This window comes from Salmo trutta, chromosome 33, assembly GCF_901001165.1.
Source record: "Salmo trutta chromosome 33, fSalTru1.1, whole genome shotgun sequence".
In the NCBI taxonomy this organism is placed as follows: Eukaryota; Metazoa; Chordata; class Actinopteri; order Salmoniformes; family Salmonidae; genus Salmo; species Salmo trutta.
Window position 1 is genome coordinate 27,097,652 of NC_042989.1, and position 26,121 is coordinate 27,123,772.

General features: G+C 43.5%; 1 protein-coding gene across 2 annotated transcripts; it reads right to left on the minus strand.

Annotated features, from left to right (window-relative positions):
• Positions 1–219: 219 nt before the first annotated feature.
• LOC115172772 (filamin-A-interacting protein 1) lies at positions 220–26,121 on the minus strand. Of its 2 annotated transcripts, XM_029730509.1 has the most exons (6): positions 25,848–26,121; positions 12,887–13,175; positions 12,356–12,529; positions 11,800–11,978; positions 2,237–5,243; positions 220–1,554 (listed from the first exon to the last, which is right to left on the minus strand). In XM_029730509.1, exons 2-6 carry the CDS (start codon positions 13,166–13,168, stop codon positions 1,342–1,344), a joined length of 3,855 nt encoding a protein of 1,284 aa, XP_029586369.1. In that variant the 5' UTR covers positions 13,169–13,175; positions 25,848–26,121; the 3' UTR covers positions 220–1,341. The 2 variants fall into 2 exon arrangements, with proteins under 2 accessions (XP_029586369.1, XP_029586371.1); XM_029730511.1 differs by lacking the exons at positions 11,800–11,978; positions 12,356–12,529; positions 12,887–13,175; positions 25,848–26,121 and adding an exon at positions 6,230–7,361.

Here is a 26,121-nt window from a genome sequence, read left to right on the forward strand (position 1 = left end):
TTTTTGTCCCACAGGCCATTTGCTCAGAGTGAATTTGCGCATATCCATATCAGCATACAAAAAAAGACTTCAGCATAGAAAATGTATTAAAATTACATTTCTTTCATTTGATTCATCATGTGCACATGAATTCAATGTGTTCTATTATAATTGGCATTGCTCATTGCTTGTGCATTGAGTTATGTTACATACTGTAAAGGCAAGTATATTTTATACACATTTAAAACATTTAGAAATATTTTATTTATGGCATAGACATTACAAAATATATTTTGACGCATTTTGAATTCCTATATTTCTATACATTTCCCGTAGGGGCTCTCAGGCTAGTTACCCTTTGACTCACAACAAACCCATCTAATGACACTGGTTTGATTGTCTCTCATTGGTCGATTGAGCAAATTAGAAACAATATTATTCTTTCATTCAGAGGGCACATGGTTGGTGATTGTAGACACAGGCAGCTTGTTAAATGAGTTGATTTTAATTGCTCTATGGCAAGTGGGTGCTCCACAATTGAAAGATGACTGTGAAAATTTGGCTCTCCAGTGTATCACAGCAGAAGCATTGATGTATATGGCCATTTGTTTTGATATATTTTCCAATTTATATATTTCCAATTTCATAACACGCAGCAAGTCAATACAAGCACTGCCTAGTCAGTAAATTAATGTGAGATTAATTAATTACTACAGTGAGTCTCGTTCAACTGATGCCTTGCCCAAAAAATGCATCGAAAATAATGTTAGAACATTAACATTGTGCACTCAATGTTGCATGTATTCTCATAACAATATTCTTTGTTGAATATGCTGTAGGTAATCTTTCAGAAAAAATTGTTATTTAAAAACTTTTACATAAAAAGGACACATTTAATTTGCTGCAAACCAAATGATATGGCCTCAGTACAAAAATGCATAATGAAAAGCTCACTAGGTGAAGCAGTCCCTAACGAATACATGACGCAGTTAGTAGAAGATTTGCCTGACAATACACACTGCCTCTCCCCTTACAAAATGCACACATGCCAGCGGTTATCAAAGAAGGCAGTTAAGTTGATTTCATCCACATTACAAACACTGAGAACAGAATATAAATAGTTTCTAAAAATATAATATATTAGATATGTGTACTGTTTTCAGTTAGACAAGAACACAAGGATCAACTCAGGCTCCTGCTCAATAGAGAGGAGCCAAACGACTTAACCTTGTCTGAAAATCCCCCCTCGCTCGGTCTCCAGGTCATTTAATGGTGCCTCTATACTGAGCACCTCTGACCCATAGAACATTACTATGGGTTGGCAGCTTGTTTGACTTCTGTTCCCTGTTAGTGTCTCTGGCTCTAACAGCTTTTCCCTCCATTTTGAAAGGCTGTTGTGCTGCTGATTGTGGATTTCTTCAGCTCTATCCTCATGGACTGGCTTTCTGCTCTCTGCTCCAGCCTCATTCCTCCAGACATCCCCAGGGCCCCCAGCATGGCTTTGCCCGTCTTCAGGCCCTTGGACATGGGGATACGGGTGAGCCCTGCCCGGGGTGGGTGGGCATCATGCCCGGGCTGGGCGATAAAGGGATAGGATAGAAAGAGGAGAGTGGGTGAGAGAAGAGGAGGCCACAACAGAGAAACGGGTAGAAGAAAATAATCAATTACTGAGGGGTAATATCAATGAAAACATTTCCCTTAGAGAACATTTACTATAGGAACTGTCTTCCTTTCAAGACCAACTCAGTGGGGGACTAATGGTGCAAGTCATGTTACAGTGTATGGCAGCCTACCGGCTCTGTGCTGCCTTTCTTCTGTCGGTAAGGGTGTTTGTGTCCTGTGTGTCTATGTGAGAATGAACACACTGAGCAGCAGCTATAAGTGACAGGGTGATTGTAACATGGTGGCAGATTGCCACATCATTAGAGCTCTGTTGTCTGGAGGGCTGTTGATAAAGCTCTCTCTGTCACGCTACCATTTGCCCCACAAAGACCTCATTATACCACCCATTCAGTGAGATGCTACCTTGTCGCCCATCAATATGTTACATAACAGAAAGGAACGTACATGTCCACAATCTTACAAAATCATTATTTTGCTAGTTCATAAACAGAATTATTTTCATAGATTTCCTTTTATTAGATTCCTAATTTAATTGCGGGTGCATAGGGTTAACACAACTCAAAGTATAAGTTTGAACCAGTTAATAACAAATTAACATAACAGCCAGGTGAATTGATGTACTGAGGAGACTCACCACAGCTTGTGTTGGTCTGGCAGGGGTGGACGTGACTGCAGTGATGGTGATGCTGCTCATCACTTTACTGGGTGTGGTTTTGACAGTGGCACTATGGCGAGGGGAGCGCAAAACCGTGCCTGTGGATAACATCATCTCTCTGCTACACTCTGTTGCCATGCCGACAGGCCTAACCACCTTGGGTCCTGTGGTGTTGTTGTGGCCCTCCGAGGGGCCCTTATTGAACTGGGAGCCATGCAGGTGGATGTGAATCTTGTTGTCCTCTGTGGTGGTGATGATACTGGCATTGGAGTTGTACTTCCTGATCGGTGTGGGGACCATCTGTTTCTCAGGGGTCACCTTGAACACGGCCCGGCCCATGGTCATCTCCTGGGGCTCTGGGGAGGTGGACATGTTGGACACCATAGAAGCGCTAACTGTCATGATGGATATGGGTGATATGGGTCTGCCTGATGAGGAGGAGGCCTTGCTGATCTCTGGTGACTTGGCCCTGGAGATGGTGGTGACCGGGGACTTGGCCCTCTCTGGTCCCCCTGGCCCGGCGCTGGCTTTCCCCCTTGAAGCTGCGGTGGTGTGGGTGGGAATGATTGTGATCCGAGGCTTCTGGTGGCCCTGCAGGGTGGGACTGAGGCTGATGCTGGAGCTGGAGCTGGAATAGAGGTCCTCAGCAGACGGACTGCTGATCTCCAAGGTAGCCGTGCTGTTCTCGTGGTCTGGGGTCACTCTGATGCGTAAAGGCTGCCCTTGCTTCTGGGACATGGCCAGGTCAGAATGCATGGATTCACTGTTGATATGGACAGACTTGTCCAGATTACCACCCTGAGGGATGAGTTCCCTCTTCCTCATCCAGGGAATCCAGGACTTCTTCATGCTGAGGTCAGCGGCAGCAGAGGGTGAGTAGCGTTCATGACCACCAGCTTTCTCTGTGGGTTTCTTGAGACCCTTCTGTCGAAGATTACTCATGATGTGATTCTCTTCCTGGACGGACTTCCTGATGAACACAGCCGGGGTGTCCTCTTCTGCCGTCTCATTGGCCAGCGCATCAGTCTGAACTCCTGTGGATGCCATGGCAATGTCCACCATCCTCCTCCCGTTCAGACTGGGTCGTAGAGCGCGGCTGTGGCGCTTGGTCACCTCCAGCTCTTTGGTGAGGTGGAGGACCTCAATGCTCATGTTGTTCTTCTTCTCCTCTTCCTCTAGGAACCTCTGCTGGAGGAAGGAGTAGTCCACTTGGAGTTGAGAGAGCTGGTCTTCTTTGTGCATCAGCTCATGGATCTTCTCCTTGAGGGCTACCATGTCATTCTGCAAGTCTCTGGTGTTGGCGTTCTCTGTCCTGCAGCGCTGTCGTAGGTCTGCCTCCTGGCTCTCCACCTCTCCATTCTCTATTACTTTAATCCTGGCGATCTGACTCCTCATCTCCTCCACCTGCTGGGAGAGAAAGTTGGCCTTGTCTTGCTCCGTCATGAACTTTTTCTCCAGCAGGTCGTACTGATCCTCTGTCTTTATCAAATCGCCCTCCACAATCTCTAGCTGCTTGAGACGGTTTTTCAACCGCTCTATTTCAAACGTTAGCTCCTTCACCCTGTTGTCCTCTTTTGAACTCCTGTCTGACAAGCTTCCCAGTTCCCTCTTTGCTATGTTATTTGTGGATATATTTTCTGCCTCCTGCAATCCATCTAACCTCTTGTTCATTTGGCTGACTTTGGCGCTCAGATCCTTGCTCTTTTCCATTTCACATGCGAGCTTAGTGCTAAGCTCTCCTTTCTCTCTGGTGAGGGTCCCAACCTTGGCCTCCATCTCTGATTTCAACTTCAGGAGCTTTTTACTCTCCTCTATCAATCTCTCAGTCACCTCCATGACCTTGACCTGCTCTACTTTGAACATCTTACTCAGATCATCCCTCTTCTTCTCCTCTAACAGCATTCTCTCCATCATATTATTTTTCTCATCAACCATTACCATAATGAATGATTTCAGCTTTGCCAGGTCATCTTTAAGGCCCTGCTCAGTCTTTTCCAGTCTCAGCTCAGAGGATTCCATCTCTTTCATGCGTATTTTAACGGCCACCAGTTCGTCGGCGAGCTCCTTTGACACGTCCTTCTCTCTCTCCAGAGTGGCGTGTAGCTGGAAGCACTCCGCCTTGCTGGCATTGAACGCCCCCTCTAGTCTCTCCAGTTCCACCATTCTCCTCTGGAGCTTCTCCACTTGCAGTTTGAGTTCTTTCCCTCGGCTCTCTTCCTCCTGCAACCTCTTCCTCAGCTCCCTGCACTGGGCCTCTGCCTTGGTGATCTCCTCGTCCTGCCCTTCCATCTCAAATACCCGTTTGCGGAGGTTCTCCAGTTCAGTCATTAGGTTAGAGTTCCCACAATCCCCTTTGCTGATCTTATCCCTCAGCTCGTCCAGCTCCTCCTTTGACATCCTCAGAGCCCCGGTGCTCTCCTCCAGCTCCTCCTTTGACCTCCCCAGAGCCCATTTGCTCTCCTCCAGCTCCTCGTTTGACCTCCTCAGAGCCCCGTTGCTCTCCTCCAGCTTGTCCTCTGACCTCCTCAGAGCCCCATTGCACTCCTCCTCTGACCTCCTCAGAGCCCTGTTGCTCTCCTCCAGCTCCTCCAGCGTGTGGGTGAGTCCAGACAGCTTGACATCCAACTGGCGGTTCTGGGACTCCTGGCTGGCCAGCTTGGCTGTAATCACCTCCTGCTCCTGGGTAAACTTGGCCTGGCACTCACTCAGCTCACCCTCCAAGCTCAGGGCCCTCTGTCTGTCCTCCTGGGCCCGGGCACTGGCGCTGCTCAGGTCCTGCTCCCTCTGGGACAGCTGCTGGGTCAGCTCCTGGACCCTCTGGCTCTGCTGGTCCATCTGCTCCAGGTGGAGTTGCCGCTCGTCCACCAGCATCAGGGCAAAGGACTTCAGTTTGACCAGCTCCTCCCTCACCTTCTCCAGACGCTTGGTGTTCTCCTTCTCTTTACGCACCTGGTAGGCTTTCTCATTCTCCAGCAACCTCTTCAATCTGGCAAGAGATTAAAAAAAAAATATATATATATATATATATATATATATATATATATTGAGGATGTGTAAACTGTTCTGCTGGACTGTACATCCTTGAAGTAAGTGTTTTTATATGGCGTATCATTCTGCAATTTAATCTTTCACAAAGAAAAATATAATTTAAACATCATTCACTTCAGCCAAGCTTGATACTTTGTAGCACAAGAATGTTTTGAATTTCTACAGAAATGTCAAACCATAGAGAATTGGTCTCGCATGACAGGAGTGACTGAACACAGTAAGCTGCCATGAAACTTAAACACTAAGATACTACTTATTTACAAGACATGACTACTGATATTTGCTGCTGCTACATACTCTTTGGGATGTTTTCAAAATGGATGAATAAGTGATTCTCTCATATTCCAAATTAATAAACCTGGTAGATGTCAGCATGATTTCCTCTGTTTATTTTACTGCATTCAGGATAAGGAAGGATTAATTAAAAACACATGATGCTGTGTCACAGGGAACAATGATGGGTCAGATCAGACACTGAACCCTCCACTAATTCTTTCTGGCTCAGATAGCCATGGTTCGCACACTTAATTTGGCAAAGAACTGCAGCACACTGAACGATCTAGTACACTAGGAAAAACTGCCAAAAACTCCCTTGCTGTTTTCCGTCCTTGCTGCTGGAATCAAGACTGAGAAAACAACAAAATGTGAGTGAAAGTTTGATTAAACCCCCACTGAGCGGTCTCTTTTTCTTTCTGCTTCTTTTTATGCTGTGCATGTCCATGTGAGGAATCTCAACACACTGAATGCAAAGTTGTCTTGGGAACTCTCCTCTCCATCTTTTGCCTGAAGTGCACACTTTATATATACAGTAAATCTCACACTGAGCAAGGATATCAACCAAGAAACATATTTCTGACAGTAGTACATTTTATACCAGCAGAAACATTTGCACTCTAAACAACTTAAACACCAACCAAAACTTACCCACTATTCTAGATGAACTACAGGAGAGTCCATGTCTAACATGTTTGCCATAGTACAGGATCCACTCCAAGTTCAGAGTTGGCATTTCTCCATAAGAACTCTACCATCACATTCCAAGCATGTCATCAGGACAATGAAAGGTGAATAAATGCTGTGTGTGTAACACCGGACTTTTAGCTGGTGACGTCAACTCACCCATAGGCAGTTAGGCAGAGATCTGTGAGGCTCTGGTTTAGACTGTGAGGAAGTAGGAGGGACCCTGGTCAGATGAGGGCGTTCTTTACACTCCTCCTTAATTTGTTTCCCCCCTTTTCTGTGTTCACTAACAGGCAATTTGTTTCAAGAGAAATGACTCCTACACACAGGCTCCTACAAAAGCCTGTGTACACAAGTGATTCAGACACTTCTTACATTACTTAAAGCGGTCTCCATAGACACAGTGCTGTTTTGGCTAAGCCAAATTCTGTTGATGGAAAACAATGCAAAGTAGCCCTGTGATTAATCTCCTAATACCCCTGCCTACAGACAGGAAATGATCTGATCAGACAGGAAGCTTTAAGCTCAGTAGGAGAGAGGACAGTGAGTTTGTCTGCTGTTGTGTCACCTTGGGAGAAGTGGATCTGCGTTCTTCTCCGTGTAAAGCTGACGTATAATGGGGAAAACAGATAGGGATGAGCCAGTTCGGCTCCCTGGAGGTGAGGAGACAGACTCCATGAACACTCGGACAGATGGGAACCCTGACAATGGTTTTATGAGGTGCTGACTCTGAGCGATATGGTGACCGTGTGGATCAACACAGAGACCGTAGGCCTAGCACTCTACAACTTACAGGCAAACAAAGAAACTTCTGTTTTCAAGAATGAATGGCAATGCAATGAATCTGTAATTAAATTTCCTTTTTTAGAGCTCATCATACTTCAAATAAAAATGTATTTGTCACATGCACCAAATAAAACAGGTGTTGATCTTACAGTGAAATGACCTCTATACAGAGGATGCGTTGAATTCTAGATTCTAATAGAGCAGATCCTTCGTTTATGTTGAAGGATTATGAGCATCGGTAACATTCAAATCCCACTGCCAAGTCAGATCACCATGTCAGCCTACTGTACAGAGTATCATCCAGCCTCTACAGCAGGGGTGGCAAACTCATTTTGCCCCATGGGCCGCATTTGGTCTTCACCGAGGTCTGGAGGAACACACTTAAAATTGGTTATATTTCACATCGTATAAATGTTCTAAAAATAGTCCTCTATCCATTGCTTTGCATCGATTACTCCCTGACTGTCTAGCTTTGGTTTCGATGACTGTTAGCGAGCTGGACAGAGACTTTTGAGCCATTATCATTTCTACACAGTTTGGTTTTAGTCATTTCAATGTCGATATAAGATATTTTTTTCCATGAAAAATGAATAAATAATAATAGAAAAATAATATTTTTTAAATGACTCAAACCACCCGCTACCCGAATTGAATGGGCTTGCCATCCAGATCTGGTCTGTGGGCCATATGTTTGACACTCCTGCTCTACAGTGTGCCACTTGATCTTCATACATGCTTACCCACGTCCATAAGTCATTGACACCTAAGCAATCGGCACTCTAAAATTACCCCCACACAAAGGTCACAGGCATGATGTCACTGTCAATTGGGCCTACAGCGGCGAGGTCACATTGGGGAGAAGTCACTGACACCTGACCTTCAGACGTAAAGTAGAGCTCCCTATCTCCCTGGAGAAAGTCATTCAGGAGGTAGTAACTATGGTCAAACGGCTACCCTGACAAACCCATCAGAGGTGTAGCAATGTCCTCAGGAGCCCCTCATGTGATCTAAGGCCAAGTCAAAGTCTCCAACAAGTAGCAGCATTGACCTTTAAACAACCAGACTATACTGTAATGAAGTTAGTCCACCAGCATGATGAGTTATGAACTACACAGACTGCAGGTATGTTAGGATTCACGGAACATAGGTGGAACGTTATCGGCTCTGTTTGATCATGGATTCAGGATGGTCAAATGATTGTAAGTTTCATAATGACTTGGTCCATAAACATGAGATCCTGAACTCGCTTGAGCACATGTTCAGGTGCAATCAACAGTGGGTCCCTGAGAAAACACATGTTCATGATGAAACAGCATTTCACTCATCCTGTGTTTCCCTGAGGAATGTAGTTGGAGGCGCAGCAGCTTGTATGTGTCAGAGGGTTGTGGATTGAAGCTGAGACGCCGTGCCAATGCCTGTCAAAACACAGCCGTGGACTGTAATCACTGCTCTTGAGGGGAAAAAGCATTAAGTGCTCAGCTACAGCATAATCAATAAACTACATCTCATTGATGTTGTGTTAACAGACGGGCACCAGAAGCTAAGCTACTTTAAAGCACCCAAAGTCTGGATCACAGGCCGATGTAGGTTTGATCACAATGACGGCTAGCGGCATTAAATGCCTCTCTTATGAATACAACTTGTGTCAACTGCAGCAACGCTTCTATTGCCTAATTTACAACATACTGTATGTGTAAACAAAGTCAAGAGCAGAGTTAGCAACCCCTTCACTCCAAATTCCTTCAGTAGTTTGGTGTAAGACCTGTATGTGTTTTCGCTTTTTTTCTTGCACTCACACATGTCAGTGAGCTATTTAAATGAATAGGTGTGAGATGGATGGACATGTAGACAGATTGCTCCCACCTTGCACTGACAGAGAGAATCATCAAAACAGTGGCAACTCTCTACCAAGCATGTGTGTGTGTGCGCGTGCGTGCGTGCGTTGCGTGCATGCGTGGCCCTTCCCTGACTCCAGGCCAGGGAAGGGGAATGTGGGCTCAGCCAGTGCTGATGGAGCAGGAGATCTTAAACACAGGGCTGTAGGCACTAAGAGGAGGTTGTGGAGGGCAGTAGGCTGAACACTGGCCAACCAAGACAGTGAAACAACCTGGCAGAGGTCGTCACCGGCACCGCTAACACCTACATTAAGATCAACTGGACTTAAATTAGATCTACCTACTGAAACCTGTAAACTCCAACAACTATCTCAGGTTTGGATTTAACAATGTATAGTTCATAACCACCTTCTTCCATGTTTTTAGAATGAAAGTCACTGCTGTCTCGTACTGTACATAGCTAGCACCTGATGAAGCCTAGTCTAACTCAGTCCCACTGACTATCTGTTTCTCTGGGGTTGGTTAATGTGGAAGGCTTTCATCAGACAGTCTGAAGGTTCATTAAAAGGGAGATCCTGCGGTTGCTATCTCTCTCCAACAAAGCGTGAAACCGTCTGCCTGGGGTTAGGCATGTTCAGGGTCTACCTCAGTCAGGTGTCAATCAAACACATCCTGGGCAAAGCTTCAAGTTTGTTCTACTGTTTGGAACCAATGTACAGTAATTCATCTCCCTCTGTCCTCTTTCTCCTTCTCCCAGGCCTCTCCCACTGTCTCTGACGGCGGCTCTTTTGACAGTGATGTAGCCTTCATGGTCGGTCTCCTGAGTTGTCCAATAAAAGGGAAGGAGAAGGGGCTGTGGAGCTTTGAGAGTACATTGGGCCTGTCTGGGAGATGCTGTTTGAACTTTTATAGCTTATGAAATGCAGCTGGGGCTCCACTCTGGCCTGCAGATGACTGGGTGTGGGGAACATACACGCACACACTCGTGCACACATGCAGGTTGACTGTACAAACATTACACAGGCATGCATGCACACACACACACCTTAGTTCTAACACATCATCTATCAGCCAGAGTAAATGGTCTGTGTTCAGAGGCGGCTGGTACTGCACGCATTAACCCTCAGCACAACTGAACATTTAAAACTGTGCAATGGCCCTTTATGCTGCTGCTGGATCCAAGGGAAATACATGGACTTTATGGGCATACAGGTTCTCCATGCCCCCATTGCCCACAGGGAGAAGAGCAAACACATATGTCTCTGCACTGGGAAGCAACAATAGTGCTTGCTGCAAAAGCCTCATCCAATGGATCTAGCCAGTGGAGTCTGCGAAAGTTATCTGGCCCTCTGACTTTACATGTCCTGGCCATATGATAGGTATCATATAAACCGTGGTGATTAGTGTCAATGGGAGTCACAGTGTCGGGTCATGGTTCCGCTTGGCTTCGAAGGCAGGGTGAGGTCACACCAGCACACACTGGTCAGATGACCTCATTCATCCCTCTGTGTGAGTAGTTTAATCCAACCTGGACTCAAGGGTAGACGCAATATAGTACAAGTAAATCTGAGAGATTCCAATTACCAAATCGAAGTGTCTTGGTCACATGCGCCGAATACAACAGGTGTAGACTTTACAGTGAAATGCTTACTTACGATCCCATTCCCAACAATGCAGAGTTAAAAAGTAAGACAAACATTTGCTAAATAACAAAAAAGGAAATGGTAACACAAAATCTGTAATGAGGCTATATACAAGGAGTACCAGTACTGAGTTAAGATAGTATGAGGTAGTTGAGGTAAATTAGGTAATACTGTATGTACATGTGGTTAGGGGTAAAAGTGACTAGGCAACCAGGATATATAATAAACAGAGTATCAGCAACAGCTTGTGTGAAAGTATAGAACAAGAAGGCCTGCACACTGTTAAAATTCCCAATTCACTGTTTAATTGACAACATTATGTATGACAGTGTGTGTAGCGTCAATATGCATGTGTGTGTTGGAGTGTCAGTGTAGTGAGTGTGTGGTTAGAGTCTTGTGGGTCTGCATAGAGCCAGCACAAGGGAGTTAGTGTAAATCAATTAAGATAAAGAAAGAAATAATAAAGGAGGTCAATGTAAATTGCCGTGCGGTAGCAGAGAGAACAGTCTACGACTTGGGTGGATGGAGTCTTTGACCATTTTTAGAGCCTTCCTCTGACATCGCTTGGTATAGAGGTTAGAATGATATGTTACCTTTCGTATGGTATGTATTCATTTGTGGATGTCCATCATCCATTTCATACAATATGTTACGAATCACAATTTATATGACAATAATATGTTACGAATTTGCTGCTGTTGCTGCTACGAATTTACTGTATGATATGTTATGAATTTTAATTTGTTGTGGCTAATGTTAGCTAAGTGGCTAACATTAGCTAGATGGCTAACGTTAGCTAGGCTATGGGTAAAGGTAAAGAATTAGGATAAAGAGTTAAGGTTATGCTTAGCTAACATGCTAAGTAGTTGCAAAGTAGAAAATAGTTGGTACTCAAATTATGTTTACTATCTTACGTCTAGTCTATGAGACCAGGCTGATTTCTCTCTCTCTTTCTCATGTCTGATCCCTTTGAGAGGTTCCCGCTCTCTGTGTCCTTACACACTCCTCTCACACACATAGTCATGCTAGGACTACTGAAGACTAGGTCCCAATGGTCCTGATGACCTGATCTGAACCTCCACCAGATGATGTCATGGGAGAAAGAGAACTGGGAGATATTGCCTCATCACCAACTTCATTATGCCCTAATACTGAGTAAACCTTTTCTTACTTTAATTCTCTCAGCTTTGGGTCAGAATGAAATGAACTAGAGCCTCTTCCTCCCCCTCATCCTCTGACCTCTCTCTCTTCCTCCCCCTCATCATTTTACCTCTCTCTCTCCTGCTCCAATAGGTTAGTGAATTCGTCACTCTTGTTCATGTAGTCAGCATGTTTGCGCTTCTCGCTGTCCAGCTCGTGCACGGTGCGGCGATGACACTTCTCAGCCAATAGAAGCTGTTCCAGCATGCGCCGATACGTGTCCTTGTGTTTATCCTGCAGACGGTCCAGCTGAGGAAAACACAACACAGAAGGATCATTAGACTGTAACTCTGACTATTCAGTCAACTAGTGTACTTCTGTCTTGTTGATCTATGCATCCTTATTGTATAATAAAACTGTTAGATTTCATGGCAAAAATGTGTAAAACTAATGATCTTCAACATTTAACATCCAGATTTGTCTGTATGAATTACATGGTACAGCAATTGTTGAGGGAGCTAATGTAGCTCGTAACCATTTCAATGAACCTTTTATACTTGTTGTAAGCTGTGTACATGACAAATAACATTTGATTTAAAAAAAAGAGAAAAAAAATAATACTACAATCAACGAATATTATTGGTTTGTAAGGTTATAAGTATCTGTCAGTACTGTTGGTGACTAACCTCAGCCATTGGCCTCTGGTAAACATTGTCAATGTGTGTTTGTGTGTTGGTGAGAAGGCTGTCTCTCTGTAGGGCCTGGAGGGCTGTGGTAGGAGCTGCAGAACCATAGTGGGACCTCAGAGCCTCCGGATGTGTCCTCTCAGTCTTCAGCACACAGATAACATCCTCCCTCGCCTGGGGGTTACACACACAAAAAAACACACTCTCTTAGTACTTTGAAAAAAACCTTGCAAGTTACTGTTTATAATAATCTCCTACAAGGAAAGGTAAGAGTAGGTTTTCTGTGATGTTATGTAATGTGTGTTAGTACCAACATCAGCCACTAGAGGGAGGTGTAGTATAGACAAGAATATATCTAATTTTGGACTAAAATATTGTAAGGGTTTACAAGCATGGCAATCGGTTCCACCTAGTGGATAATGAAAGTAAACAACATCCCAGCAGACAAGATTAATGGTTCACTCCACAGTTAACTATTAAGCTATGTACAATATCATCATACGGTAGTTTATCAATATGAATCAGTCTCACCTGAACCTCACCTTCCATGACCCCTAGCAGCCTCAGAAGGTCCTTTTTAGTAAGGTTCATGATTCCCAGTCTTTTGTCACTAGTACCTAAGCTGTCCTCGGTTAACTTCTCTATGTCAGAGACCACCACCAACTCCTCAATGTTTGGTTGAACTTTGACCTTCAGACTCTTTATGGGTGAATGCAGATTTACATCCTCTTCCTGGTTGATGTCTTGCGTTGCCTGGGGGACCCCGAGTACCCCATTGGCTGGGCTCTCCACCCCACTGCTCTTGGACCTCATCCTCTACCTGGCCAGAGAAAAATAACAGAGGGAATCATATTTTAATATTGTGAATAAAAGTGAGGGAAATTGTCATCTAAATCAATATACTTAATGTAACAGAATCTGTACAAACATCAATTGAAAGCATGTGAAAAGTGAGAGTGTGTGAGTGTGTGAGAGAGAGCGAGAGAGAGAATGAGAGCGAGACAGAGAGAGAGATACAGAGAGGGAGAATACAAATAAGCATCCTGGACACTACTGAGACTGTAGACAAATCACTTAGTCGGTTTTATGGCCTTGGCCTTGGCAACCCATCTTCATAACCCTCCTCCCTCATCCCCTTCCTGTGCCTTTCTGACCATCTTATATTCAATGACAGGAGACACACAGGTTAAATTAGAACTACATGCGGAAGTGTCTAATATTATAAGGTGTGAGGTCAACTATAAGAGCGCTCCAAGGTAGCATGTCCTGCATCTGTCATTTCTCTATTCTATCCGAGCTTAGCCAAATATTCAACATACAAAATCACTCGACAGTGTGTGCATGTGGTAGTGGAGTGTGTGTGCATATGTGTGGTGTGTGTGTGTTCCTGTCAAGTATTTATGACATGTCCTGTTCTTTTACAGAGTATCTCATGCTGGGTGGTGAAACGTTGGATGGGAGGACGCTGGAACATTTGCAGCACCCCTGGGTGTTTGGCTTGTTTGTCATGCTAATCTGTAAACAATCTGGGATCCAACTCAAAAAGAAATACAGGGCTTAAACTATGATGGTCTGTATGTACCATATTATACAGTAAGACCAGGTTACAGGAATCTTTAGAGTTACATTGCATTCATGTACAGTCCTCCTGTACTGTCATCCATGTACAGTCATCTTGTGTCCGTTGGGGTCAAGTGCACTGCACACAGTGTAGGTCAACAGTGTAGGTCAACAGTGTAGGTCAGGGGTACTCAACTAATATATGAGGTCCGGTCACACAAATTCCCTGCGGTCAAAGGTCCGGATGGATATTGTCTTTATCGGCATAGTAACAAACCCCTACCTCGGGACCCATGCCACCCCAAACTGTTCACACCCCTCCTGTTGGCGAAAATAATATTTTCCAGTTTTAAAGCTAATTTCCTACAATTCAACACATTTTGCCATGTCTTAAGTGTGCATCTGAAAAAGTTACAGATGTGCAAATATCATACCCCCAAGACATGCTAACCTCTCACCATTACAATAACAGGGGAGGTTAGCATTTTATATCATATCCCCAAGACATGCTAACCTCTCACCATTACAATAACAGGGGAGGTTAGCATTTTATATCATACCCCCAAGACATGCTAACCTCTCACCATTACAATAACAGGGGAGGTTAGCATTTTATATCATACCCCCAAGACATGCTAACCTCTCACCATTACAATAACAGGGGAGGTTAGCATTTTGGGCTGTATGATATTTATGCCTCTGTGCTACTGTCCATGCACTACTACAATTCAAAATTGTACTTTGTTTATTCTACTATTACAACTCTCAACCAAATTGCATTGAAATCCGGACTAAGTTCTTAAAATGATTTTTCTTCTTCTTCTTCTTCTTCTTCTTCTTCTTATTATTATAATATATATATATATATATACACTGGGTATACAAAACATTAAGAACAACTGCTCTTTCCATGACATACGCTGACCAGTTGAAAGCTATGATCCCTTATTGATGTCACTTCAATCAGTGTAGATGAAGGGGAGGAGACATCTTAAAGAAGGATTTTTAACTCTGTTTGGTGTATTCAGTGTATATACATTTATTTATTTTGGTCGGGACCCACGGTCCGTATTGACCCCGCTCTGGGTCCAGGTCCGAACCTCGGTCCACCTGTTGAGTATGGCTAATGTAGGTCATCAATGCATTTGTGTGTGTGCATGCACTGTATATGTTAAACGTCATAGAGCTTTGATCTTAGAGCCTCTCTCCTCTTACCTGAAAGAGTTGTGATTAATGGAACAACTACAGTCCTTTGAAGGAGTTGTGATTAATGGAACAACTACAGTCCCTTGAAGGAGTTGTGATTAATGGAACAACTACAGTCACCTGAAGGAGTTGTGATTAATGGAACAACTACAGTCACCTGAAGGTGTTCTGATTAATGGAACAACTACAGGCCCCTGAAGGAGTTGTGATTAATGGAACAACAACAGTCACCTGAAGGAGTTGTGATTAATGGAACAACAACAGTCACCTGAAGGAGTTGTGATTAATGGAACAACTACAGTCACCTGAAGGTGTTCTGATTAATGGAACAACTACAGGCCCCTGAAGGAGTTGTGATTAATGGAACAACTACAGGCCCCTGAAGGAGTTGTGATTAATGGAACAACTACAGGCCCCGGAAGGAGTTGTGACTAAGGGAACATCTACAGGCCCCTGAAGGAGTTGTGATTAATGGAACAACTACAGTCCCCTGAAGGAGTTGTGATTAATGGAACAACTACAGTCCCCTGAATGAGTTGTTATTAATGGAACAACTACAGTCCCCTTACTGTGAGCAAGTGTTCTCTCTGTAATCCTGTTCTGGTACAGTATGGCATCAGTACTTTTATCATTACTGACAGATAAGGAACAATTCCCTTGCAGGTGATGTCACACGACCCCTGACTCATCCTCTGAGCCGTCCTGAGCTGAGTGAGCTCACAGAACTATGTCACACATTCTCTCTCTCCCCTACACGACTCCACCGCTCTCTCTGCTCTGAGATCAGTTTGAGGCTCAATTAGGTGTGTGACCCACCTCCTTGGGACCGTTGAAACAACGCAATCCATAGCCAGAACAGCACAACACTGGGACTGTGAACATCAATAAAGAACAGTAACTCATTCTAACCTCGATGAAAACAAGATGTTCACTAGGAGAGCTATGAGACTGGGAGCAAAGCAGGCCTGACTGTACTGTATGTATGTGTGAGATACAGGGTTCTGACAGCGGTTCACTGGAGGTTTCAGCTCACTCCTCAGGGATTTGGTTATCTTCCTCTTTAGTAGCGGTCTGACTCTGCAGAGCTCTTACTGATCAGAATGACTTAATGGCGTCTGAAACGAATCTACCCTAATCTGAAATGTTTCCTGGAAAAAGGTCCAGGTGCAAGAAAGGGTTGAAAGAAAAGATCTTCCAAAATAAGAGAGAAGAAAAGCCATCTCAAGTGCTGAATTGGGCTGCTCAAACTGCTTTCCATGCCCTGTAGTACATTACAGTATAATAACATCACATTGAGTCTAACTGGAGTGATTTTCTCTAGCACAGTAGACTACCCAGTACCCACTGCTATGCCACTCCTCAGCCCTGCCAGGACACGTGCAGCCAAGGATAAAGGGGTACCAAGGTTACACTCTATGCCTTGATGATGTAACATCTACAGTACTGTACTGTACTTGACTCCAGCAAAGGATTAGATTCCAATGGCATGTTGTGTTAGCTAATCCAAGTTTATAATTTTAAAAGGCTAATTGATCATTATTAAAAAAAAACTTTTGCAATTATGTTAGCACAGCTGAAAACGGTTGTGCTGATTAAAGAAGCAATAAAACTGGCCTTCTTTAGACTAGTTGAGTATCTGGAGCATCAGCATTTGTGGGTTCGATCACAGGCTCATAATGGCTAGAAACAAAGAGTATATTCTTGTTCCGAGAAATGAAGGCTATTCCATGCAAGAAATTTCCAAGAAACCTAAGATCTCGTACAATGCTGTGTACTACTCCCTTCACAGAACAGCGCAAACTGGCTCTAACCAGAATAGGAAGAGGAGTAGGAGGCCCCGGTGCACAACTGAGCAAGAGGACAAATACATTAGAGTGTCTAGTTTGAGAAACAGACGCCTCACAAGTCCTCAACTGGCAGTTTCATTAAATAGTACCCGCAAAACACCAGTCCCAACATCAACGGTGAGGAGGCAACGCCGGGATGCTGGCCTTCTAGGCAGAGTTTCAAAGAAAAAGCCATATCTCAGACTGGCCAATACAAAAAAAAAAAATAAGATGGGCTAAAGAACACAGACACTGGACAGAGGAACTCTGCCTAGAAGGCCAGCATCCCAGAGTCGCCTCTTCACTGTTGATGTTGAAACTGGTGTTTTGTAAATAGTAAAGTAAAGTACAGATACCCCAGAAAAACTACTTTAAAGTATTTACACTTTACACCACTGTTCACCACAGTGTTTGGATCGATAGGCTTTACTGAGTATTACTGTAAACCACTGAGATAAGAATTAACACAGTGACCAATCCACTGGCTCTCAACTGACCCCACGTTTATGTGGTCTTCGTCTGGTTTAAAAGGTGGGTTAAGAGAGGTTGTAAGAGGTCAGAGAGGAATCAGACACAATCAATGGAGACCATATTTTGAAAGCACCTACTTCTCTCACACACTTCAGAACAAAACTCTGGATATTGTTTTGAACTTATGGTCAGGACATGAACCTAAGTACATTCAATGTAAAACTTGCATTTATTATTGAAGTACGTGCACACTTCCAATATGTAACTATGCAACAGCTCTGTAGAGTACAGTATCACTTCTCCCTAGTCAATTTGGGCTTCATCCTCCATTTAACTTTGGATAAATACTTTAGCTCCAACTTCTGGCTCCTTTGGCTTCCACCTATGATTCCAAACTCCAAGAACACATTTATTTTTCCTCTAGCACAGTTTAATTAAACCGGTTCTTATTCCCACAGTTCTGTATGTATTGTGTAATGCTATCAGCTGGAACATGCATTACTTTGATTCAAGGGTAATGAGCTGATTGGGAGTTAAGCCGTGAAAGCTCAACATTCACATGGAACTGAGGTTAGATAGATAGCCGACTGGACACTGTTCAAATAGACCATTTCAGGATAATGATCTATTACTCCAATTTCACCAAGGCGTAATGATAACAAAACCTTCTCTATACCCTTAACTCCTTCCAATTTTTGTGTTTTCTATTTAAATTTCAATCAGATTCCTACAGCATGACTCTCCGTTTCAGCTCAATGGTTTGCAACTGTTGTGAGTGAAGTGAATTCTAAGAGGGCAAATGGGGATTCCAAAGCCACGTGGCCTCTGAGCCTCACATACCATTCCTGCATGTTGCATTCCCTTCTTCCCTGATATGGAGGGAGCTGGCTAATGGACAATGAGCCCTCACTGGGTACCCCTGACCAGCATGCCCACAAATCCATGGAATCCAAGTCATCTGTAGTACGTTACTGTCTGACTGCCTGCATCAAACGCCCAAGTTCCCTCTGATGAGAAGGCCAGGGCCTAATGATCTGTGGGGCCTGTGAAGGCATGGGACTAAAGTAAGGTTGGGTCCCATGTCTACCCCCACATAGCCAGGCTAGACCCTGGCGGTCATGGCCAGCTGTCACTCAGGGTATTTATAGGGTCTCCGACCCCAACACACGTTCCCCTGGTCCATGCTGGAGAAAAAGGAGCCCTATCACTTTAGCTGTGATCAGCAAGTAAACAGATGCCTTTCACTGAAAGGGAGTCCAACCGCTTTAGGTTGGGGCACAACATACTGCTCAAATGATCATTGAAAAGCAACAATGTTTGGCTACAGCTACACCACCTACATACAATCCAAATTCAACCACAAGGTGTGTGGACATACCGTGAAAATAAACAAACTTCGTTGGAGGGCCTGATTTAGCCAGTGGATGTGAACTCTTTCCCAGACCTGTCTAGAGTTGTTGTTGTTGCTTGTGTGAGACCTGTACCTCCTCTTTCAGTGCTCCTCCAGAGGTCCCTCCCAGACTGCATGGCTACATGGTCCTGATTTGGCCTGTGATGTCAGCCTTAGTTGATAGATAGCTCCTGCTCCCTGAAACACTAGTGACAGCAGTTGTCGGGATTCCAGGGGCCCTCCGAACTCTTTGGAAAAACGTATAGTTTGATTGGGGGAGTTTGATATACTCACTGGGCAAAAACTAGTTGAATCAACGTGTTGTTTCCACGTCATTTCAATGTGATGATGTTGAATCAAGGTGGACAACTCATTGGATTTGCAAAAAGTAATCAACGTAAGGCAATTTCATATTTTTTTCAACCAACTTTTAACCTAAATCCAATGTCATAGTAACATTTTTGGTTGATTTCACATTGAATTGACCTTAGTTGACAACTCAACCAAATGTAAATCAAAAATAGATGTTGAACTGACATCCATGCCCAGTGGGTAGCCATGCTATGAACCCAACGTGACTAAATATGGGCTGGGAACTGTGCCTCAGCATGAAGGAGATTGGCAACGCACCATGCCTGCAGACCTGATCAAATACCGTGGGGTCCAAAGGCTCTTCCATCTTAACAAGGAAAACATGACTCTACCAGAAAATATCAGAATTTTAATAAACGGATGTTTCAGTCAACCTTGACTCAAAACTGTCACAGAGATTGTCTTGAATCAAATGTTAGTATCCTGTTTTTACAAGTCCCTCTTTTCCATGTACTGCTACAGACTGGTATGTCTCAGCTTTCTGCAGACACATTCCTCTGCAGACAAACAGTGACCTTTCAGGGTCAAATATTACATAACAGACGTGTTTCAGAGGCAAATTTAGTTAAACTAAAGAGTGATGACGTCTTTTGTCGGTTGAGACAGCTGAACACACTTACGGTATACATATTTCTTGTTGATTGGTATTATATCACTAAATTACACATGGAATTTCTGTTTACAATATATTCTTATTTCACTTGGAATTTCATAATACTTTGTTTCACTTAGAATTTCTAAATACTAGATGACATGGTCTCTGCTGACATGGTCCCAGTCCTGTTGGTTACTGTATATGTATATTGGCCATGGTACAGTTTGTCTAGTGATCTGACCTACTTCTATTTATACTCTGCATCAATATTTCTTACACCTGACATGTCATCCTGCTAGGGCAGAACATTACTTTCCCTACCAGGTTTCTACTCGTTGTATCCTCTTCATCACCACATTACATACACAGTCTTCTGATTGCAGATGAGGTTCAATGAGTTTCCACCATTAGCAAAAACAGGTATTTTTAACACCAGGGCCACGGTGTCCCAACAGTGTCATGTATGACAGAAGAAAGACACATTGAAGTCGGAAGTTTACATACACTTAGGTTGGAGTCATTAAAACTTGTTTTTCAACCACTCCACAAATTTCTTGTTAACAAACTATAGTGTTGGAAAGTCGGTTAGGACATCTACTTTGTGCATGACACAAGTAATTTTTCCCAAAAATGATTATAGACAGATTATTTCACTTATAACTAAGTTTACATACACTAAGTTGACTGTGCCTTTAAACAGCTTGGAAAATTCACGAAAATTATGTAATGGCTTTAGAAGCTTCTGATAGGCTAATTGACATAATTTGAGTCAATTGGAGATGTATTTCAAGGCCTACCTTCAAACTCAGTGCCTCTTTGCTTGACATCATGGGAAAATCAAAATAAATCAGACAAAACCTCAGAAAATAAATTGTAGACCTCCACAAGTCTGGTTCATCCTTGGGAAGAATTTCCAAACGCCTGAAGGTACCACGTTCATCTGTACAAACAATAGTACGCAAGTATAAACATCATGGGACCACACAGCTGTCATACCGCTCAGGAAGAAGATGCGTTCTGTCTCCTAGAGATGAACGCACTTTGGTGTGAAAAGTGCAAATCAATCCCAGAACAACAGCAAAGGACCTTGTGAAGATTCTGGAGGAAACAGGTACAAAAGTATCTATATCCACAGTAAAACGAGTGCTATATCGACATAACCTGAAAGGCCGCTCAGCAAGGAAGAAGCCACTGCTCCAAAACCGGCATAAAAAAGCCAGACTACGGTTTGCAACTGCACATGGGGACAAAGATCGTACTTTTTGGAAAAATGTCCTCTGGTCTGATGAAACAAAAATAGAGCTGTTTGGCCATAATGACCATCTTTATGTTTGGAGGAAAAAGGGGGAGGCTTGCAAGCTGAAGAACACCATCCGAACCGCAAAGCACGGGGGTGGCAGCATCATGTTGTGGGGGTACTTTGCTGCAGGAGGGACTCGTGCACTTCACAAAATAGATGGCTTCATGAGGAAGAAAAATGATGTGGATATATTGAAGCAACATCTCAAGACATCAGTCAGGAAGTTAAAGCTTGGTCGCAAATGGGTTTTCCAAATGGACAATGAACCCAAGCATACTTCCAAAGTTGTGGCAAAATGGCTTACGGACAACAAAGTCAAGGTATTGGAGTGGCCATCACAAAGCCCTGACCTCAATCCCATAGAAATTGTGGGCAGAATTGAAAAAGCCTGTGCGAGCAAGGAGGCCTACAAACCTGACTCAGTTACACCAGCTCCGTCAGGAGGAATGGGCCAAAATTCACCCAACTTATTGTGGGAAGCTTGTGGAAGGCTACCTGAAATGTTTGACCCAGGTTAAACAATTTAAAGGCAATGCTACCAAATACTAATTGCGTGTATGTAAACTTCTGACCCACTGGGAATGTGATGAAAGAAATAAAAGCTGAAATAAATCCTTCTCTCTACTATTATTCGGACATTTCACATTCATCAAATAAAGTGGTGATCCTAACTGAGCTAAGACAGGGAATTTTTATTCGGATTAAATGTCAGGAATTGTGAAAAACTGAGTTTAAAGGTATTTGGCTAAGGTGTATGTAAACTTCCGACTTCATCTATACATGAGAGACAGAAGTTGTACAGGGACCTTCAGTAGATGAAGATGGTGCAGCTAGTAGGCCCTAATACTGTACACTGTAGGCCTATCAAAGGCAATGCAATTCACATACAGATGTAGGATCTTAATTTGAGCCAGTTTGCTACAGCAGTAAAATAATCCTGCAGCAACAGGAGATGTGCGTTATTATGTGGATTATAATTGATGGACATTTTTGTAGGGTTTGATACATTTTTCGTAAGGGAAAATCAAGTCTGACATTTCAAAGAGGAAATTACAGAAGCCCTTTTCAACCTCATACAATGCACGTTTTACAGTTCCTGCATTGCAAGTTCTCCTGAAACAGGGTGATAAAATTAACATCCTACATGTGTATATTTATCTCCTTTTGCTCTAAACGAAGCTTGTATGTCTCCAAGAGCCAACAGATATGATATTCACAACTCTACTGTACTGGGTAGCAACCCAATTCACTTGATCTATTGAGGGAGCAGCATGGAGTAGGCTTACAGAATCTGTAAATGGACACCAACCAATCAAGCACCAAATTCCTTGAGTAACATGACATGATATCATGTTTAAAAGGAGATTCTAAGGGGGCGGGGAACAAGACATGTTCTGAATGTTGCATAAAGACCATATAGAGGTTGCAAATTACACATGGGTGAAGCACACTCACATACACTAGGCCCAGGAGCACAACTTTCACTTTTTGTCCCCTCCAGTTTTATCATTGGAATGTGATACAAAACGAGGCAACAATGTGCTTTAGGACCATGCGGACGCCTCCGAGCGGTCAGGTAGGCTGTTTGGAGTGTATATATATTTATATTATGTCCCCCCAACTTCTAAAACCAAAGTTGCGCCCCTTACTAGGCCATAATTCCATACAATTTCAATGGTCTGCTATGATCTGTCCATGTGTGATGCACATGACATTACATGACATTACATGACCCTTTCACACTGCTGAAAAAAAGTTATACACATTTAGCCTAACTTGAGTCGTGTGTCCAACTCAAGAGTTGCCTAGTTAAATAAAGGTTAAATAAACATTTCATAAAAAGAGCTCCAACAGTCAGCCAGTACAGACACTGAGAACCCAGGGCGATAAGGCAGCTCTATTTCTGAATCATGGATCGGTCAGCAAATATGTGCAAAACCGTCCAAATAAATGACATCACAGAAAAAATGGAAGTCTCCAGCAGTCTATCATGATGTCACTCCCCCACTGACTGGGAGGAAGAGAGGAAGCGAGACGCAGCCTGGTTGACTTGAGATCACTGATTACTACAATAAGACTCACTTCAGGGAATTCAAAGTCTCCCTACCTGAACCTTTCAAAGGTTCAGCAAGAAGTTCTTGGAATGACTGCTTTTTCTAGTGAAAAGAGAGGGCGAAGGTCAGTTGGAATAGGGCCAGAACCATTTGCAATGAATAGCATCACTATCCCAAGCTACTGACGATTAATATAGATACATCTGTGACATACAGAAGGCTTAGGATTCAAAAGATTCCTTTAAGATATCACATTGAAGGAGAGGACTTCTCTAGTCGCAATATTTGGAGAATGTCAAGATGGTTTACTATGAACTTTATAAGAGAACAAAGCCCACTAGCTGCATGGTCAATCGATGTATTCTGCTGAAGCACTGTGGTTTTCCTTTACACATCAAAACATGGAAATGGAAGAAGCATTATTCTATGTAAATCCCAGAAGGTCTGGAACACATTCTCTACATTCATGGCTTAGTGTCATAGAAATGGGGGTGACACGTGCCGGGGACAGCTGTTGCCGAATCTCCCCAGCAGGTCTGAAGGCTGCACCACAGTGACCACTGGGAGTATAGTGACCAGCCCCAGCCCAACTCCCTCTGTCTGGCCTCAACAAGGGACAGAGCCAGGGTCACTCCTCCAACCTCCCCCACAACACACTACAGGCTACAGTCTGGCCCACTCCCAAAAGCGATGAGTTGACCACGTGAAGCAGACCTCTGTTACCAGATCATTCCAGAGTGCTGATGGCAGTGCACTGGACAGTGGACACATGCTAGGCAGATACAATCACCCTTACCATATACGCTCGCTCCCTCTCTAGAACATTTCCAAGCCAAGTGCATGATGTAGCCTACTTCCTACCAGAATCGCTATGCAGGCTATAAAAAATACAATTAAGAACTGGCTGTCCATTGATGATTGTGCTACAGTATGTTGTCAATGGAAAAGCCTGGTCGATTAACACCACAGTGGAGTGGTATCTCTTTCCCAATCTACCACTGCTGAAAGAGCTACATTACCTCATAACTTAGCCATGTCCTTATCATCTCACTGATCAGAAGTAAGTGATGCAAGATCATAATAATGTAGTGACATAAGGTGATTTGAGGCGACGGGCATCTCAGTGGAGAGGGATGCAGTTTGAGTAAGCGAATACTCTCTCTGCACCTGTGCCACTTGTATGAGCCAATGACATAGCTTGGTCTGTCTGAATAGATAAGTCTGACTTGATAACTCTTCAAACATTGTAAAAAGAATGAACTGTGAATGAACTTTGGTAACCCCTGGAAACAAAACACTCAAGTGTAAAGTAAACCACTCAAACTAACATTAGGAAAGGATCTCCTTATCCCGGACCTGGACAAAGTGCCAGAAATATTCATGACAGATCTCTCTCTCTCTCTCTCTCTCTCTCTCTCTCTCTCTCTCTCTCTCCCCTCCTCCCTGCATCTACCATGATATTATTAAGTGCTAGGGGACCACATCAGCTGGAGTGTGAGCAATTAGCTCTCCTCTCTCTTCCAGAGCTGGACTGCATTAGGAGCAATACAGAGACAGATAGGTGCTGAGGAGATAGATGACAGTTAACTTAAGGTATGCCTGAACACTCTAAGAAAAAAAGGTGCTGTTTCGAACCTAAAAGGGTTCTTTGACTGTCTCCTTAGGAGAACCCTTAGATTAACCCTTCTTGGTTCCAGGTATAACCCGTTTGGTTCCAAGTAGAACTATTAGGGGGTTCCATGTAGAACCCTTTCCACAGAATGTGCTACATGGAACTCAAAAGGATTCTGCCTGGAACCAAAAAGGGTTATTATATAGACACAGTCGAAGAACCCTTTTCGAACCTTTTTCTTGCAATCCCTCTAAAAGAGAGATATTTTGCACATTTCATTTGGCTCAGCTAAACAGTGTGATGTATGTCTTGACAAATGGATTAGTTCTTATGATGCATGTACATGCATGTTCTATGATTGATGGCCTGGTGATAAATGAAATAATTTGACATGGAGGAATGAATAACCATGTAGAAATGATGCTGTTTCACAACAAGTTGAACCCCCCCCCCCCCCCCCCCCCCCCAGGTTCGAGGAGACGATCCATTCCCAATGTTAACGGAGGAATCTGGATTAGTTATTCCTTATCTCCCAGCCTAAATATCTCAGGAGAACGTTATTTGTCTGGATTACGCTGTCAGCTCTAAGTCCTCACAAGGCTTTTCTTACTAGTATAACACTAGAAGGGGTTCTCACACTGCTTTTATATAACAATGACAGAGGAATAAGTAGTGATTTATAGGGTACATTACATTCATGACTTTCTCTTTCCTGTGTGTGCTGTCTCAGTGCCAGTGTCTAACTCCTAATGACCATTCTACCTCCTGAGAACAGTCAAAAGGCCTTTACTCTCTTAAAACATGTCATCAACTCAATGTGTTTTAATGTATGTGGACAGCATGGATTTTAACCCGTTCATACTGCACAAAGCAGGCAGATAGAGTCCATTGAAATAGTGTTCCTTCACACAGTATATCTGTGCAGAACAGCACTGACAAAGTCCAGCAACATTTCAAACTCATAATACTAGAGCATTTCAGCTGATAAGTTTATCTCCTGCCACGGCACGGGCACATGGTCTAACTTCCCACACTGAGTAGAGATGAGAGAAGCATGCTTTCACTGAGGCACACTGTGTAGAAGACAGTAAGCTGTACTTTCTTACCTGTTCTTTCTGGTCCCCAGGGTTAGGTTTGGAGTGGTGCCTAAGGTAATCCTACAGGAGTGACTCAGTCTGCCCTTCTCTATGTGAATGTCCTCTGAAGACCTCTTCTTATTGCTCTTCTTCCTGTTCAGCTGCCCTGCTACAGAATGAATGCCATCACCATGGACAAGCTCTGCTCTCTCACTTCTCCTCCTCTAGGATTCCAGGTCAAGAAGGAAATGCTACAGCAACGAGAGCTGGGTCTAGTCCTCTCTTTCGCTCTCTCTCTACTCGC